This window comes from Cetorhinus maximus, chromosome 23, assembly GCF_964194155.1.
Source record: "Cetorhinus maximus chromosome 23, sCetMax3.hap1.1, whole genome shotgun sequence".
NCBI classification, from domain to species: Eukaryota; Metazoa; Chordata; class Chondrichthyes; order Lamniformes; family Cetorhinidae; genus Cetorhinus; species Cetorhinus maximus.
The window spans coordinates 3,609,637-3,622,991 of NC_135901.1; the positions used below are offsets into that span (position 1 = coordinate 3,609,637).

General features: G+C 44.1%; 1 protein-coding gene and 1 long non-coding RNA gene across 2 annotated transcripts in view; both read left to right on the top strand.

Moving 5' to 3' along the window:
* LOC144697722 (uncharacterized) overlaps window positions 1–5,661 on the top strand; it is a 28,278-nt gene extending 22,617 nt beyond the window's left edge. The window contains 2 exon segments of the mRNA XM_078569730.1: window positions 1,752–2,038; window positions 4,427–5,661. Coding sequence (XP_078425856.1) covers window positions 1,752–2,038; window positions 4,427–4,782 — 643 coding nt within the window. The 3' untranslated portion in view covers window positions 4,783–5,661.
* LOC144698139 (uncharacterized) overlaps window positions 1–13,355 on the top strand; it is a 212,690-nt gene that overhangs the window by 55,571 nt on the left and 143,764 nt on the right. The window lies entirely within an intron of this gene.

Here is a 13,355-nt window from a genome sequence, read left to right on the forward strand (position 1 = left end):
AGGTGTTTAAAGGTCATTCATTTCCCTCGTTCCATGTTGTTGTTAGTTAAAGATATAGATTAATTCCTCATTGATCATGCAACCATTTGTGATATTTAGAGAGACAGTCATTCAGATTTCTGCACATTTATGAGTTAAAGAAACATCCTTCATGCAATTAGTGATCCACATTCTGTACTGGGGGAGATGTCTGGCGACTTCAGCCTTTAAAATTCTAATCCTTTTGTTCAATTCCCTCCATGGAGTCACCCCTCCCTATCTCTGTGACCTCCTCAAGCCCTATACCCTCTAAATAAGGAGAAGCACTTTCCAGTGTGAGACGGGTCAGTGAGCAGATAACACAGATTGAAGGTAATTGGCAGCAGAACCAGAGGTGACATGAGGGAGATAATGCAGTGATTTGTTATGCTCCAGAATGCACTGCCTAATAGGGTGGTGGAAGCAAATTCAGTAATACCTTTCAAATGGGATAAATACTCAAATTGGAAAAAAAATTGCAGGGCTGTTGGGAAAGGGCAAGATTGTGGTGTTAAAGTGCACAGCTCTTTCAAAGATCCAGTGTGGCCATGATGGGCAGAATGGCCTCCTTCCATGCTGTGCCATTCCATGACATTAGGCACTCTGCATACCTCTGATTCTGGCCCCTTACTTGCTAATGACCTCAACAAAAGAGCTAAATTCCAGAGATGATTTGAAAGTGACTTACCTTGGCCCACTGTGGCATCAAGGAGCCCGAGTAAAATTGAAATCAATGGGAATTGGGAGGGGGGAATCTGGCTGGAATCATGGCCAATACTAAGGAAGGTGCTTGTGGTTGTTGGAGGCCAATCATCTCAGCCTAAGACATTGGTGTGTGACTTGCAGAGGAATTTGGAGGTGATAGCATTTTCATAATCCTGCTATCCTGGTCCTTCGAGGTGCTGGAGGTTGAGGGTTTGTGAGATTCTGTCAAAGTTCTTGTCGAGTTGTAAATATATAAAATTCCTCTCCATCACCCACTGCCTCTCCCACCTCTCCCTTTCCTTCTATAGATGCTGGAGCCTTGTGTAGACACAGACTGATTCTTTTCCCTGAAGGACATTAGTGAACCGATTGTGTTTTTATGACAATTTGATAACTTTCGTTGTCACTTTTCCCTAGTGCCAGCCCCACAAATTACCAGGTTAATTCAGCTCAGTATCACAACCTGCCTTTGCTTTTCTGGGATTCTCTCTCACTCCATTTTTTCTGTTTTAAATCAAATTCACAGGATATTTGAAGTCGAAGGATTTGCAGTCGAGAAACACAAACACATCATATCAAGATCTGCCTCAATCACAAAATTTATCATAACCTGAATATCATCAGATTTTGAACATGGAAGGAAAAAGCACTGTTCACAATGGGGGGAAACCGTGCATGTGCTCTGTGTGTGAACAAGACTTCAGCCATTCATCCAGCCTGTCAGAACATAAATGCAGTCAGAATGGGGAGAAACCGTGCAGATTTGGGGACTGTGGGAAGGGATACAATTATCCATTCAAGGTAGAAATTCATCAGGGTCGTCACAACGGGGAGAGGCCATTCACCTGCACTGACTGTGGGAAGAGATTCATTACCTCATCCCACCTTCTGACACACCAGCGCATTCACACCGGAGAAAAGCCGTTCACCTGCTCCAAGGGTGGGAAGGGATTTGCTCATTCATCCAACCTGCTGAGACACTAGCGAGTTCACACTGATGAGAGACCTTTTCAATGCCCAGACTGCAGGAAGCACTACAAAAGCTCTGGGGAACTGATGTCTCACCAACGTGTTCACACTGATGTGACACCGTTCAAGTGCTCTCACTGTGGGATTGGGTTCAGACGATCATCTGACCTCAGGGTACATCAGCGCATTCACACTGGGGAAAGGCCATTCACCTGTTCAGAGTGTGGGAAGGGATTTACTACCTCATCTTACCTTCTAACACACCAGCGAATTCACACTGGGGAGAGGCCATTCACCTGCTCTGAGTGTGGGAAGGGATTCACTCAGTCATCCCACCTGCTGACACATCAATGAGTTCACACTGGGAAGAGGCCGTTCACCTGCTCCAAGTGTGGGAAGGACTTTTCTTACTCATCAAACCAGCTGAGGCACCAGCGAGTTCACACTGGCAAGAGACCTTTTAAATGTCCAGATTGCGGGAAGTGCTGTATAAGTTCCAGGGAACTGTTGTCCCATCAACGTGTTCACACTGGCAAGAGACCATTCAGATACTCTCACTGTTGCATTGGATTCAGCCAATCATCTGACCTCACTGTACATGAGCGGGTTCACACTGGGGAGAGGCCATTCACCTGCTCCAAGTGTGGGAAGAGATTCACTCGGTCATCCTACGTGCTGACGCATCAAAGAATTCACACTGGGGAGAGGCTGTTCACCTGCTCTGACTGTGGGAAGAGATTCAATCAGATATGCACGCTTTTGGGACACCAGCGAGTTCACACTGGGGGGAGGCCGTTCACCTGCTCTGAGTGATTTCAGACCTTCCTCTGAACAGTTTTCAAACTGACTCCAGCTCATTGTCCATTCCTTCACTCAAGACCCGGATGGAAAACCCTCAGCTCAAGATGGCGGCGGCCGGTTGCCCGGGTAACCCGGACCTGTCACCGGGGAGGAAGCCCCGCCTCCCTGACTCCCACTCGCATGATGGCGGCCAGTGAGCCCGCTGCCCCCGGGCCTGTCACCGCGAAGAAAAAGTCCAGTTTCCCGCTGGAATTTGTGACAAATCAGCTTTCAAAATGATGCAGAGTTTCAGCCAATGAGGGAGATCCGGGCTCAGCCCCGCCCCTCATTCACTCCGATTGGTTGGGGGACCTGTCGCTGCTGCTCGGTCCTCCAGACCGCCCCCTCTTCCTATTGGTCCGGACCTGCCATCAATCACCGGGCTTTGTGAGTTGAAGCATGCGCAGTGCTGATGCTGTAGCTGGAGTGAGGCCTGTCGGCCCCAAATCTGAATAAGAAGCTTCTGGTCCCGCGTTTGTATCGAGCGGGGGAAACAGCTGCGGCTTCTCCCGGCGACAGGCCTGAGTTTACGGCCGGCATCTTTATAGAGGCCGCAAACCAGCAGGAGGCAAAAAATCAGAGAGAGAGTTTGTTGTGAAGTCAATGGGTTGTTGTAAATCAGGAGGTCAGGGTTACAGTCAACAACAACAACTTCTATTTATATAGAGCCTTTAGCATCAGAAACCATCCCAGTGCATTTCACAGGAAAATTATAAAACAAAGTGTGACACCGAGACACATGAGGAGATATGAGGGCAGGTGACCAAAAGCTTGGTCAAAGAGGGCAGTTTTAAAAAGTGCCTTAAAGGAGGAAAGTGAGGTCGAGACGGAGAGATGTAGGGAGGGAATTGCAGAGCTTGGGGCTGAGGGAACTGAAGATGCAGCCACAAGGGGTGGAGAAACCACCTTCACGATTGCTCATTAAATCTCGACACAGTAAGTTCTGGACACAAGGCTCATGTTTTATTCTGTATGGTTGGTCAGGCTGTTTCAGATTAATATTTTAACACGAGTAATGAATAAAGTGAATTATCAAACATATTGTTCTCTCTAGTTGTACAAACTTGTTAAAAGGATACAGAAAGAATTATCCAACACTTTGTCTGGATTTCAGCCCAGGGAGAATGTGTGGGATGGGGATCTGCAGCTTTGAGGAATAAGAGAGGGAAAAAATGTTCTATTGAAACTAGAATTGTCTGTTCTGAATTTCTATCCTGTACTGACAGAGATGACTTGTGTAAACCCCTTTTACATGATATTACATGGGGAGAATTTGTAGACACGTAACTTGAATCGAACATCACATCAAGATCTGACAGTCACTTGATTCATCAGGACCTGAATATCATCAGCCCTTGAATCTGTAAGGAGAAATGTTTGTCCGTGGGAAAAGGTTTCAAACATCAGTGTGACTGGAAAAACACCGAGACACGCACACACTAGTGAGAGTGTTCCAGCGCACTGACTGTGGAAAGAGCTTTAACCGGTTACACAGCCGAAAAAAAAATTGCATCATTTACAGTGGGGAGGAACTGTTCTGTCTGTGAAAAAGGCTTCATCTGATCATCGAATACCACGGAGAAACCATGGAAATGTGGGGACTGTGGGCAGGCATTCACTACCCCCTCCAAGCTGGAAACTCATCGACGCACTCACACTGGGGAGAGACCATTCACCTGCTCTGAGTGTGGGAAGGGATTCACTCAGTCATACAGCCTAGCATTACACCAGTGAGTTCATACCGGGGAGAGGCCTTTCACCTGCTCCGTGTGTGGGTCGAAATTTATTAATTCTTCCAACCTTCTGAGGCACCAGCATGTTCACAGTGAGGAAAAGCCATTCATTTGCTCTTATTGTGGAAAGACTTTCAGTCTTTCAACCATCCTCATCTCACACCAGCGAGTTCACACTGGGGAGAGGCCATTCATCTGCTCCGTGTGTGGGAAGGGATTCACTGAGTCAGCCAACCTAGCATTATACCAGCGAGTTCACACTGGGGAGAGGCCATTCATCTGCTCTGTGTGTGGGAAGGGATTTATTAATTCATCCAACCTGGTGTCACACTAGCGAATTCACACTGAGGAGAAACCATTCAGCTGCACTTCCTGTGGAAAGAGTTTCAGGCATTCAAGTAATCTCAGTCTGCACCTGCAAGTTCACACAGGAGAGAGGCCATTCACCTGCTCCCATTGTGGGAAGGGATTCACTTGTTCCTCTCACCTGGTGAGGCATCAGCGACTTCACAAGTGACAGCACGGACTGGATTCTAATGTTATTGCTGCTGTTAACCATATCCAGGATTGAACCATGTTCATTCTGACAGCTGGGGTTTGTCTCTGCTGCTGTTAATAATCCCTGTAACTGGGTTGAAGTTTAATATGCTGAATCTATAGCTGATTGTGTTCTTGGGACGGCAGTGTCCCTTTAAGAACCGCTGTCTGATCTTTCCCCACAACTCTGTGACATTCATCAGAAATTAGTTTACATCAAGATTATGAACTTTTCTTCAATCCTAAATTGATCTTTGGTACGAACTCTACAATTCAGTGTCTGAAAGGTTCCACTGATTAACATCTCCAGTTAGAAAGTGCTGATTAATCCCTGCTGACAATTCTTACTGATTTGCACATTAAGCACAGTGACACATCCATTATCCACCAGAAAGAAGGGGAATGGGGTTTGGAGAATCGAGAGTCCCCAAATGTTACCCCTCCTGTCTAGTACAGAAATCCCCTTGGCACAGGAATGGAGACAAGTCCAATCCAAGTGATGGACTAAGAAATCGCCGTCTAATAAACTTATGAAATCTTCAGAAATTTATGGAATATTATAGAAATTGCTCACTCTTATGAAGGAAGCTTCCATAGCAGCTTACTGGATGACAAACACAGGACAGGCCTGTTATCTCTGCCAAGGACGTCTCAAGCACATTTCCTGAAACAAGACATTTCTAACCCTGATGTGATTGAATCTCATGACCCATATTTAAACCAACTGTCTGTCTGAAGGTTAAAACAGGCTCACGAGAGCAAAACGATTTCAAAGTGACTCGTACTGGCTTCAGCCCAGCACCCACACTCTGGCTCACACCAGTAAACCGTTCAGAGGAGATTGCAGCCACCAGCTACAGAGACCAGCACTCACTCTGAGACATCATGCGTCCGTTTGTCCTCCGGGACTGGTCGACCATTCTGACCTGTCACCGGTCATCTGTTTTCCTGTCTATTTAGCTCTTTGATCATATCTAAACTGTTGCTTCTCAATAAACTACTTTCAAATCACTTCTGAGCTCGGCCCCCTTTTTCAGGTAATCTGTGATTCCCAGACCTAAATCTTACAAGGAGTGTTAGGAGCAGGATCACAGTGGTCGAGGTCATAGGCTTGAGAAGTAACAGTCTTAGTTAAATGTGAATGGGGAAATTCCTAAGTGAAGCCAGGAGTATATAATGACATTAACATATTACAGGGAACGATGGACAGATAGGCTGACAGAGAACATGGACACGCCAGGGGTGAGAGATATCCTGGTGATTGTAGAAGGGTATGATGAGAATTACGAATATATCTCTATAGACTTTCTAAAGAGTTTCAGAAAGGCCAAATTAAATTGAAGAAAGTCCAGAATCAGTTGGAAAATATCCACAAGGTGAATGCAGGTGAAGAATGAGCTGGAAAATCTTTAAATTCTGCGCCGGAACTTCTGTTTGAACCATATGTATTTACGACATGCCAATAATTTAGAATTGTGTGAGATTTTCTGCAGGTGGGGAGGATGAATCGAAATTGATAGCTATCACGTTTACTGGATATAGTTTTTACATTTATTCTTGGCAGCTCAAGGGTTTGTGTTGCTGATTCTGATAATTCTAGTAGCTTGAGTATGTTATTGATGGTATGTAATCATGAAATTATGAAAACAAGCTCTTAGCTTAGAAATAACTGGGTTAGCCAGAAATTGGTTTGTGAAAAGTCAGTAAGGATATTTCCTTCTCAAGGTGGGGAGATCTGGAAGAAATAATTGTCCAATAACCATGTAATTTTTAAAGAAATTTACTGATTGTAGGAATCTCTCTCTCTCTCTCTCACTTATGAAGAAAGCTTCCTGGGTTGACAAACACAGGACAGTGTAAGCCTGTTATCTCTGCCAAGGACATGTCTCCAGCACACATCCTGAAATAAGACACACTTGATCGGGTCAGTGGAGGGTGATGGGGGAGGAATCTCATGACCCAAATGTAAACCAACTGTCTAAGTAAAGGTTAACAGGATGCCCTAGAAAGTGATGAGCCACTAAATGACTTCAAGGATTTCCAATGGAAATAGGAGGGATTAACCTGAAAATCTATCCCTTGATAATTGAATAAGCGATTGACAAAAGACCCCCAGAAATAATGTATACAAACAGCCTTTCAAGAGGAAAATCAGTTTAGAGAAGAAAGAACTTCTCAGTGATCTATGCTGGCTTCAGCTGAACACTTTGGCTTAAAGAAACCGAGAAAGGGAGAGACTGTCACCTCCAGCCATGGAGATCAGCCTCCCCCTGATCCAGAACCAGTAAATCATTCCGAGGGGACTGCCAACTCCAGCCAAGGAGATCAGCATCCCGCTGATCCAGGACCAGTAAACCATTCCGAGGAGACTGTCACCTCCAGCCACAGAGATTAACATACTCTTGCTTCTCCCTATCCATTTGTCCAATCAGGGACCAGTAAACCGTTCTCACCTGTGATGGGTTGTATGTCCTTTCTGCCTTTTTAACTGATGTATCGTATCTAAACTGTTGCTTCTTAATAAAATGCTTCAAAACACCTACGACTTCAAACCCCTTTTTGGGTAATCTGTAACTCCTGGACTAAAATCTTACACTTGACCATGAGAGTAACTGAAGGTACGAGAACTGAAATAATCTGGAGTAATGATGAGGTGTTATTTGTGGTTCAGTGTTTGCATTCGTATCTCTCAGTCAGGAGGCTGTGGGTTGAAATCCACATCTAGAAACATGAGTTTAAAATCCAGGTTGATATTTTGATGCAGTACTGAGGGAGCACTGTCAGTCTATGGCCCCATCTGTCCTCTCATTTGGGTGTAAAAGTTCCCAGGATGTTCTTCCAAAGAGCAAGGGAGTTCTCCCTGCTGTACTGCTTCATTTTTATCCTCAACAAACATCACTGAACAGGTTATCTGATCACAATCACATTTCTATTAGTGAGATCTTGCTGTGCACAATTTGGTGACAACATTTCATACATTACAACAGTGACTACACTTCAAAAAACTTAATTGGTTGTAAAGCACTTATGGACGTCCTGAAGTTGTGAAAGGTGCTATATAAATACAAGTCTCCATTAACAAAGGAGAAAATGCCCAAAAATACAACAGTTGGTAACAGGACACCAATCAGTCTCCTCTTATCTTAGAGAAATGAAGGACTGGGACACTGTGTTTGACACAAAGCTGATTTATTTAACCTATACCCAGAATATTAAACTCCAGCCCAGTTACAAGGATTACTAACACCAACAGAAACAAACTCTAACTTTCAAAATGAAACGGTTCAGTCCTGGATGTGATTAACAGCAACAATAACAGCAGAATCCAAGCCCTGCAACTTGTGAACTCGCTGGTGTGTCTGCAGGGTGGATGAACGAGAGAATCCCTTCCCACAGATGGGGCAGGTGAATGATCTCTCCCTGGTGTGAATGCGCTGGTGTTTCAGTCAGAGGGAATGCTGAATGAATCCCTTCCCACACACAGAGCAGGTGAACGGCCTCTCTCCAATGTGACTGCGCTGGTGAGTCAGCAGGTCCATTTTGCCTTTAAAGCTCTTATCACAGTCGGAACATTTAAAAGGTCTCATGTCAGAGTGAACACGTTGGTGTGAAGTGAGATGAATTCCTTTCCACAATCAGTGCAGGTGAACGGTCTCACCCCAGTGTGAATGTGCTGGTGTCTCAACAAGGTGGGTAACTGAGTGAACCCCTTCCCACACACAGAGCAAGTGAACAGCCTCTCCCCACTGTTAACTCTCTGATGATCCAACAGTTTGCATAACTGAGTGAATTCCATCCCACACTTAGGGCATGTGAATGGTTTCTCCCCAGTGTGAACTCGCTGGTGTAACTGAAGGCTGGATAACTGAGTGAATCCCTTCCCACACATAGCACAAGTATACGGCCTCTCCGTGAACTCGCTGGTTAGTCAGCAGGTTTTGTTTTCTTTTAAAGCTCTTCTCACAGTCAGAACATTTAAAAGGTCTCGTGTCAGAGTGAACGAGTTGGTGTGCAGTGAGGTGGGTTAGTCGAGTGAATCCCTTCCCACAATCTGAACAGATGAACGGCCTTTACCCAGTGTGATTGTGTCAATGAATTTCCAACGCAGTTGGTGATGTGAATCCCTTCCCACAGTCTCCACATTTCCATGGTTTCTCCGTGGTGTCAATGTCCTTGTGTCTCTCCAGGTTGGATGATTAGTTGAAGTCTCGTTCACACAGAACACGTGTATGGTTTCTCCGCACTGTGAATGGTGCAATGTATTTTCAGGCTGTGTAACTGGTTAAAGCTCTTTCGACAGTCAGGGCACTGGAACACCCTCACTCCGGTATGTATGTGCTGGTGTTTTTCCAGCCACAGGCAGAACATACAAAAAATTCTCCTTCCACGTTCAACTGCCAATGATATTCAGGTCCTGATGAATCGAGTGACTTTGTCAGATCTGCAGAATTTTTTGCAAATTACCTCCTTCTAATCCCTGGAAAAGAAGTTGACAGTGTCAGTATCACTATCAGCCCAGGATTGAAATTCAGAATAGGCAATTCTAGTTCCTACAGAAAACTCTTTCTTCTCTTGTTTCTACAAAGATGGGTTCAATCAAGGTAAAAGAAGTGACAATCAGCAACAAACCCCTAACAAGAATTCAGAGAACATTTCTATCTAAACCAGAATCTTGTTCACCGTGTCTATACCCTGTCTATCACTCTGTACCCTGATGTCCCCACCAGCTGATGAAGGTGGAAACCACATGCTCCCTCTCCAGAGTTACTGGGGCACAGGCGAGACTGCGAAAGAGGCTGGCAGCTGGTGTGAAGCCATGCCACTGTCGCCACCCCGCACCCCCACCCCCCACCCCCCCCCCCCACCCCACGCCCACCATATCCCCCGTCCATCTTCAATCTACAAATTGTTGTTTTAACCAAGACCAGGTTCAGGAGAAGATCCTCTAACTTACCTAGCCCCTCCACATTGGACAGGCAAAGATTGTAATCAAACACTGAGGAGCAGCCCCTTCAGGTAACGATACAGGGGCTGCAAACTCTCACAACGAATGTATGCATGGCCCATGGACTCCTCGAGGTTGCAAACATCACCTGGGCACACATGAATGCAACGGACACTAGGACCCGGATGGGAACAGAGGCCCTGAAAGTCCGCCCATTCGGTTACGTCACCAAGACGCGAGCATTCTGCTCCCTGCTGAACCAACAGGCCGTTTCGTGGGAAGAGACCCGAAGCTGCAGGTTTGTTTTCGGGGCATGAGGCCTTCCGCAGGTGTTTAGAAACCGTCCCCTTCGATTCCGCATCCATTTTGGTGATACGACAGACAAGCGGCTCTCCAGAGCCATCATTGCGCATGCTCCAAACGATGGGTAGAAATGCGCGTGCGCACTGCTCTCCTGTAGTGGGGATAGGAGGCATTCACCTTTGCGAGGGATGCTGGGTAATGTCCCCGCCACGGAAAGTCCTAACCAGTGTATAGAGATTTATTTTGATATGACGTGGATTTTTGAGCGCGGTGGTGTGGAAATCAATGAAAATCGGATCCAAGTTATACAGAAACCCGAGTAAAACTCTCCTTCCATCTTATGTGCATAAGCCAGCAGTTTTTCCATCCACGGGTCTTTTAATGCTCCAGGGTCAGGGAATCCAGCTAGAACTAGTTCGTGTACAAGGTGATTGCGTGGATCCTGAGCTGTGGAGGGATTTACACAAAACAATGGTAATTTTAAAGGTTGAAGGCATCGAAATTTTTACTCCATTCTGAAGACCAAGAATGTTACCTTAACTACTGAAAGAGAGAAAAAGTGAAACATTGTCCATCTAAATATTGGAAATAGGTTAAAAATGAGGGGGAAATCAAACTCCATATCTTTAACAGATATTGACATGGAAAGAGGGAAATGATTGACCTTCAGAGATCCAGTCCACTTGTGAATCAATCACCACTCACCAACACTGTCAGAGTTCAGGGGCTCAGAGGGAAAAAAAATTGCTGCTGTGAATCTAATTTGGGAAGTACAGTTAAAGAAACAGGATTCAATTTATAAACTAAAGTATTGAAATTCAACTAACAATAATTGTTTCCAATTAACATATTCATTTTGCCCAGCACTCGTGGGAAATGTTCACTCTTTTATACTATTTTATTTTTCTATGATTATGATGCATGACCTTCCCCTCCATTCTGTAACATATAAATGGTGAAGCATTCTACCCAGAATGTTCCATGTGGGTGAATATGGCCAATCTTCATCAGAAGGGCCGTAACGTACAGGTGGGGGAAGGCCCCACCTCTCCCGGAAGGAAGGGATCTGCTGGACACAGCCTCTCCCACCTTACAAATATGTGGGGCTTCTTCATATTGCAACATCCCAGCCAATTCGTAGTTGTGAGATTGCAGGAGAGTAATGTTTTTACTTAGGCTGGGAGAGTTTGATGGGACAGTGTCGAGGGCGTTTAACTCTCTATCGAAACCGTGCTGTACCTGCTCTGTGGCACTGTTTGATGTGGCATGTTGTGGGAGTTCTCTGTATCTAAGCTGGGCTGTACTCGCCCTGGACATGTTTAACGAGACGATTTGGAAGAAGCTTTGTTCGGCCTCTAATTCTCACACGTGTTGTACCTACCTTGGGAATATTTGATGGGAAAGTGTAGCGGGACCTTTACTCTGTTTCTAATACATGTTGTACCTGCCCTGAGTGAATTCCACATTGGAATAGGCAGTGAGATAATGTTATTCCTATTCACACAATGTTTGCCTGAAAATCTCATATGAGAGACCTAATAATGTCTTTGTATTGAGTTCATCTCCTGACCCTGGCTCAGTGTCAAGAACATGCATTATCTGTCCTTTCAGATCATTGGTCTATTCATGTCCAATCTTATCTTCAACAGGACCTCCTAGAACCTGCTCTGATTGCAGATTCTTAGTTTTAATTTGTGTAAGTGCCTTTGCTATTGAGAAATGTTTAATAGAGTTATTAAAATTATTCAGATCTTCCTCACCTGGCTTCCCTCTGTCTACATTCCCCACCTTGAGGCTCAAGAATGTTCTTCCTTTTGTAGCTTCAAAGCTTTTCTCTTGGTCAGTGCAAACATTTCCATTATATCCTTTCTCCTTGTTACCTGTCTTTGAATTCTCTTCATCAACCAGACCATGAACGTTAGGGGACTTAGCATCATCGGTAATACCAAGAGGAAATTAGAGGCAGTTATTATCCAAGTATGTTGTTCTGTATTTCACACTATTTGCTACGGGGGCTGATCACCCAGTGTAACAATGGACCATACAATATTAACAGTAAGAGGTGGAATTTAATGTGTTTATTTCTATCCTGATTGTTTTAAAGTCTGTTTCTCCATGGAGTATGTGTAATGCATTGATAATATAAAATGTCTCATCCTACTAACCACATTAATCACTTTATGCTGTTGTGTTGTTGAGTTCCTGAGCATGTCTGGGATTCATTCCTCAGAGCAGGTTCACCATGCATTTCAACATGTTAGTTACTTCACATGTAACCAATCACATCTACACACTCACACCAGTATCCCAATATCATGCTACACATGCCGTCTGATACAAGCCATTCTTGACTTTCAGGTAATCTTACCAAAAGATCAGGAGGGTGTCTGACGATCTTGACTTATCTCCCCATTGCAGGGTGCAATGCCTCAGGTACTGACCAGACAATTAAATGCATTTACCTTGAAAAGTTCAGAGGCAAGAAAACTAAAATCTCCAAGAAAAGGCTTTCAACTTATTAGTCTCATTTACACTTTCCTTTCTTCCACTTAAATGTACATGGATACAAAATTGAGCTATTTTATTGACCTATACCCAGGATGAGTTCTTCCAATTTCCATTTGTTCATATGATTTTCTCTATCTTTTACTCAAAGTGGGCCATCCCATTAATTATCATTCTATCTCATTTATGAGCCCTGGAGGAACTTAACTGTCCAACTCAATATTCACGTAATATGGTGTTTTTACATCAGAGATAGAAATACTTACAATTCTCCCATATCTCCCGTTCTCAAGTACTTTGTCTTAAAAGGTAACAAATGGGATAAAGCCAAACCATTAAAAGGCAAAGTCTTTAGTTCAAATTGTCACAGTGGAAAGGGTTAACTATTCTGCTTGTTTGCGGAAAGGTTGGAGCAAACATTCTCAAATGTGCACAATTGTATCAACTTTACATAACTTTTCTTTTCAGATCAAAGATGAGCCAAACATGATTTTTGTTTCTCCAATTCTTTTGGTATTTCTCACAGCTCTTTTGTTCTCTCTTCAGATTACTGTTACGATCCCAGCTGACATTCATACTGGACAATAAGATCCCAGAGTGAATCCTGGTTTGACAGTTCCTAATTTTCTTTGAAGAAACCGTGGAGGAAAAGTCATCAACAGGAGTCTGTTGACGAATTTCTAACGCAAGGAATAAACTATTTATTAAACAAGAAATAATGAACTATATTATGCCAGATAAATAATGGGAAAGATCTCAATACCAACACAAGAAGACACTTCAGACACACACTATTCCTT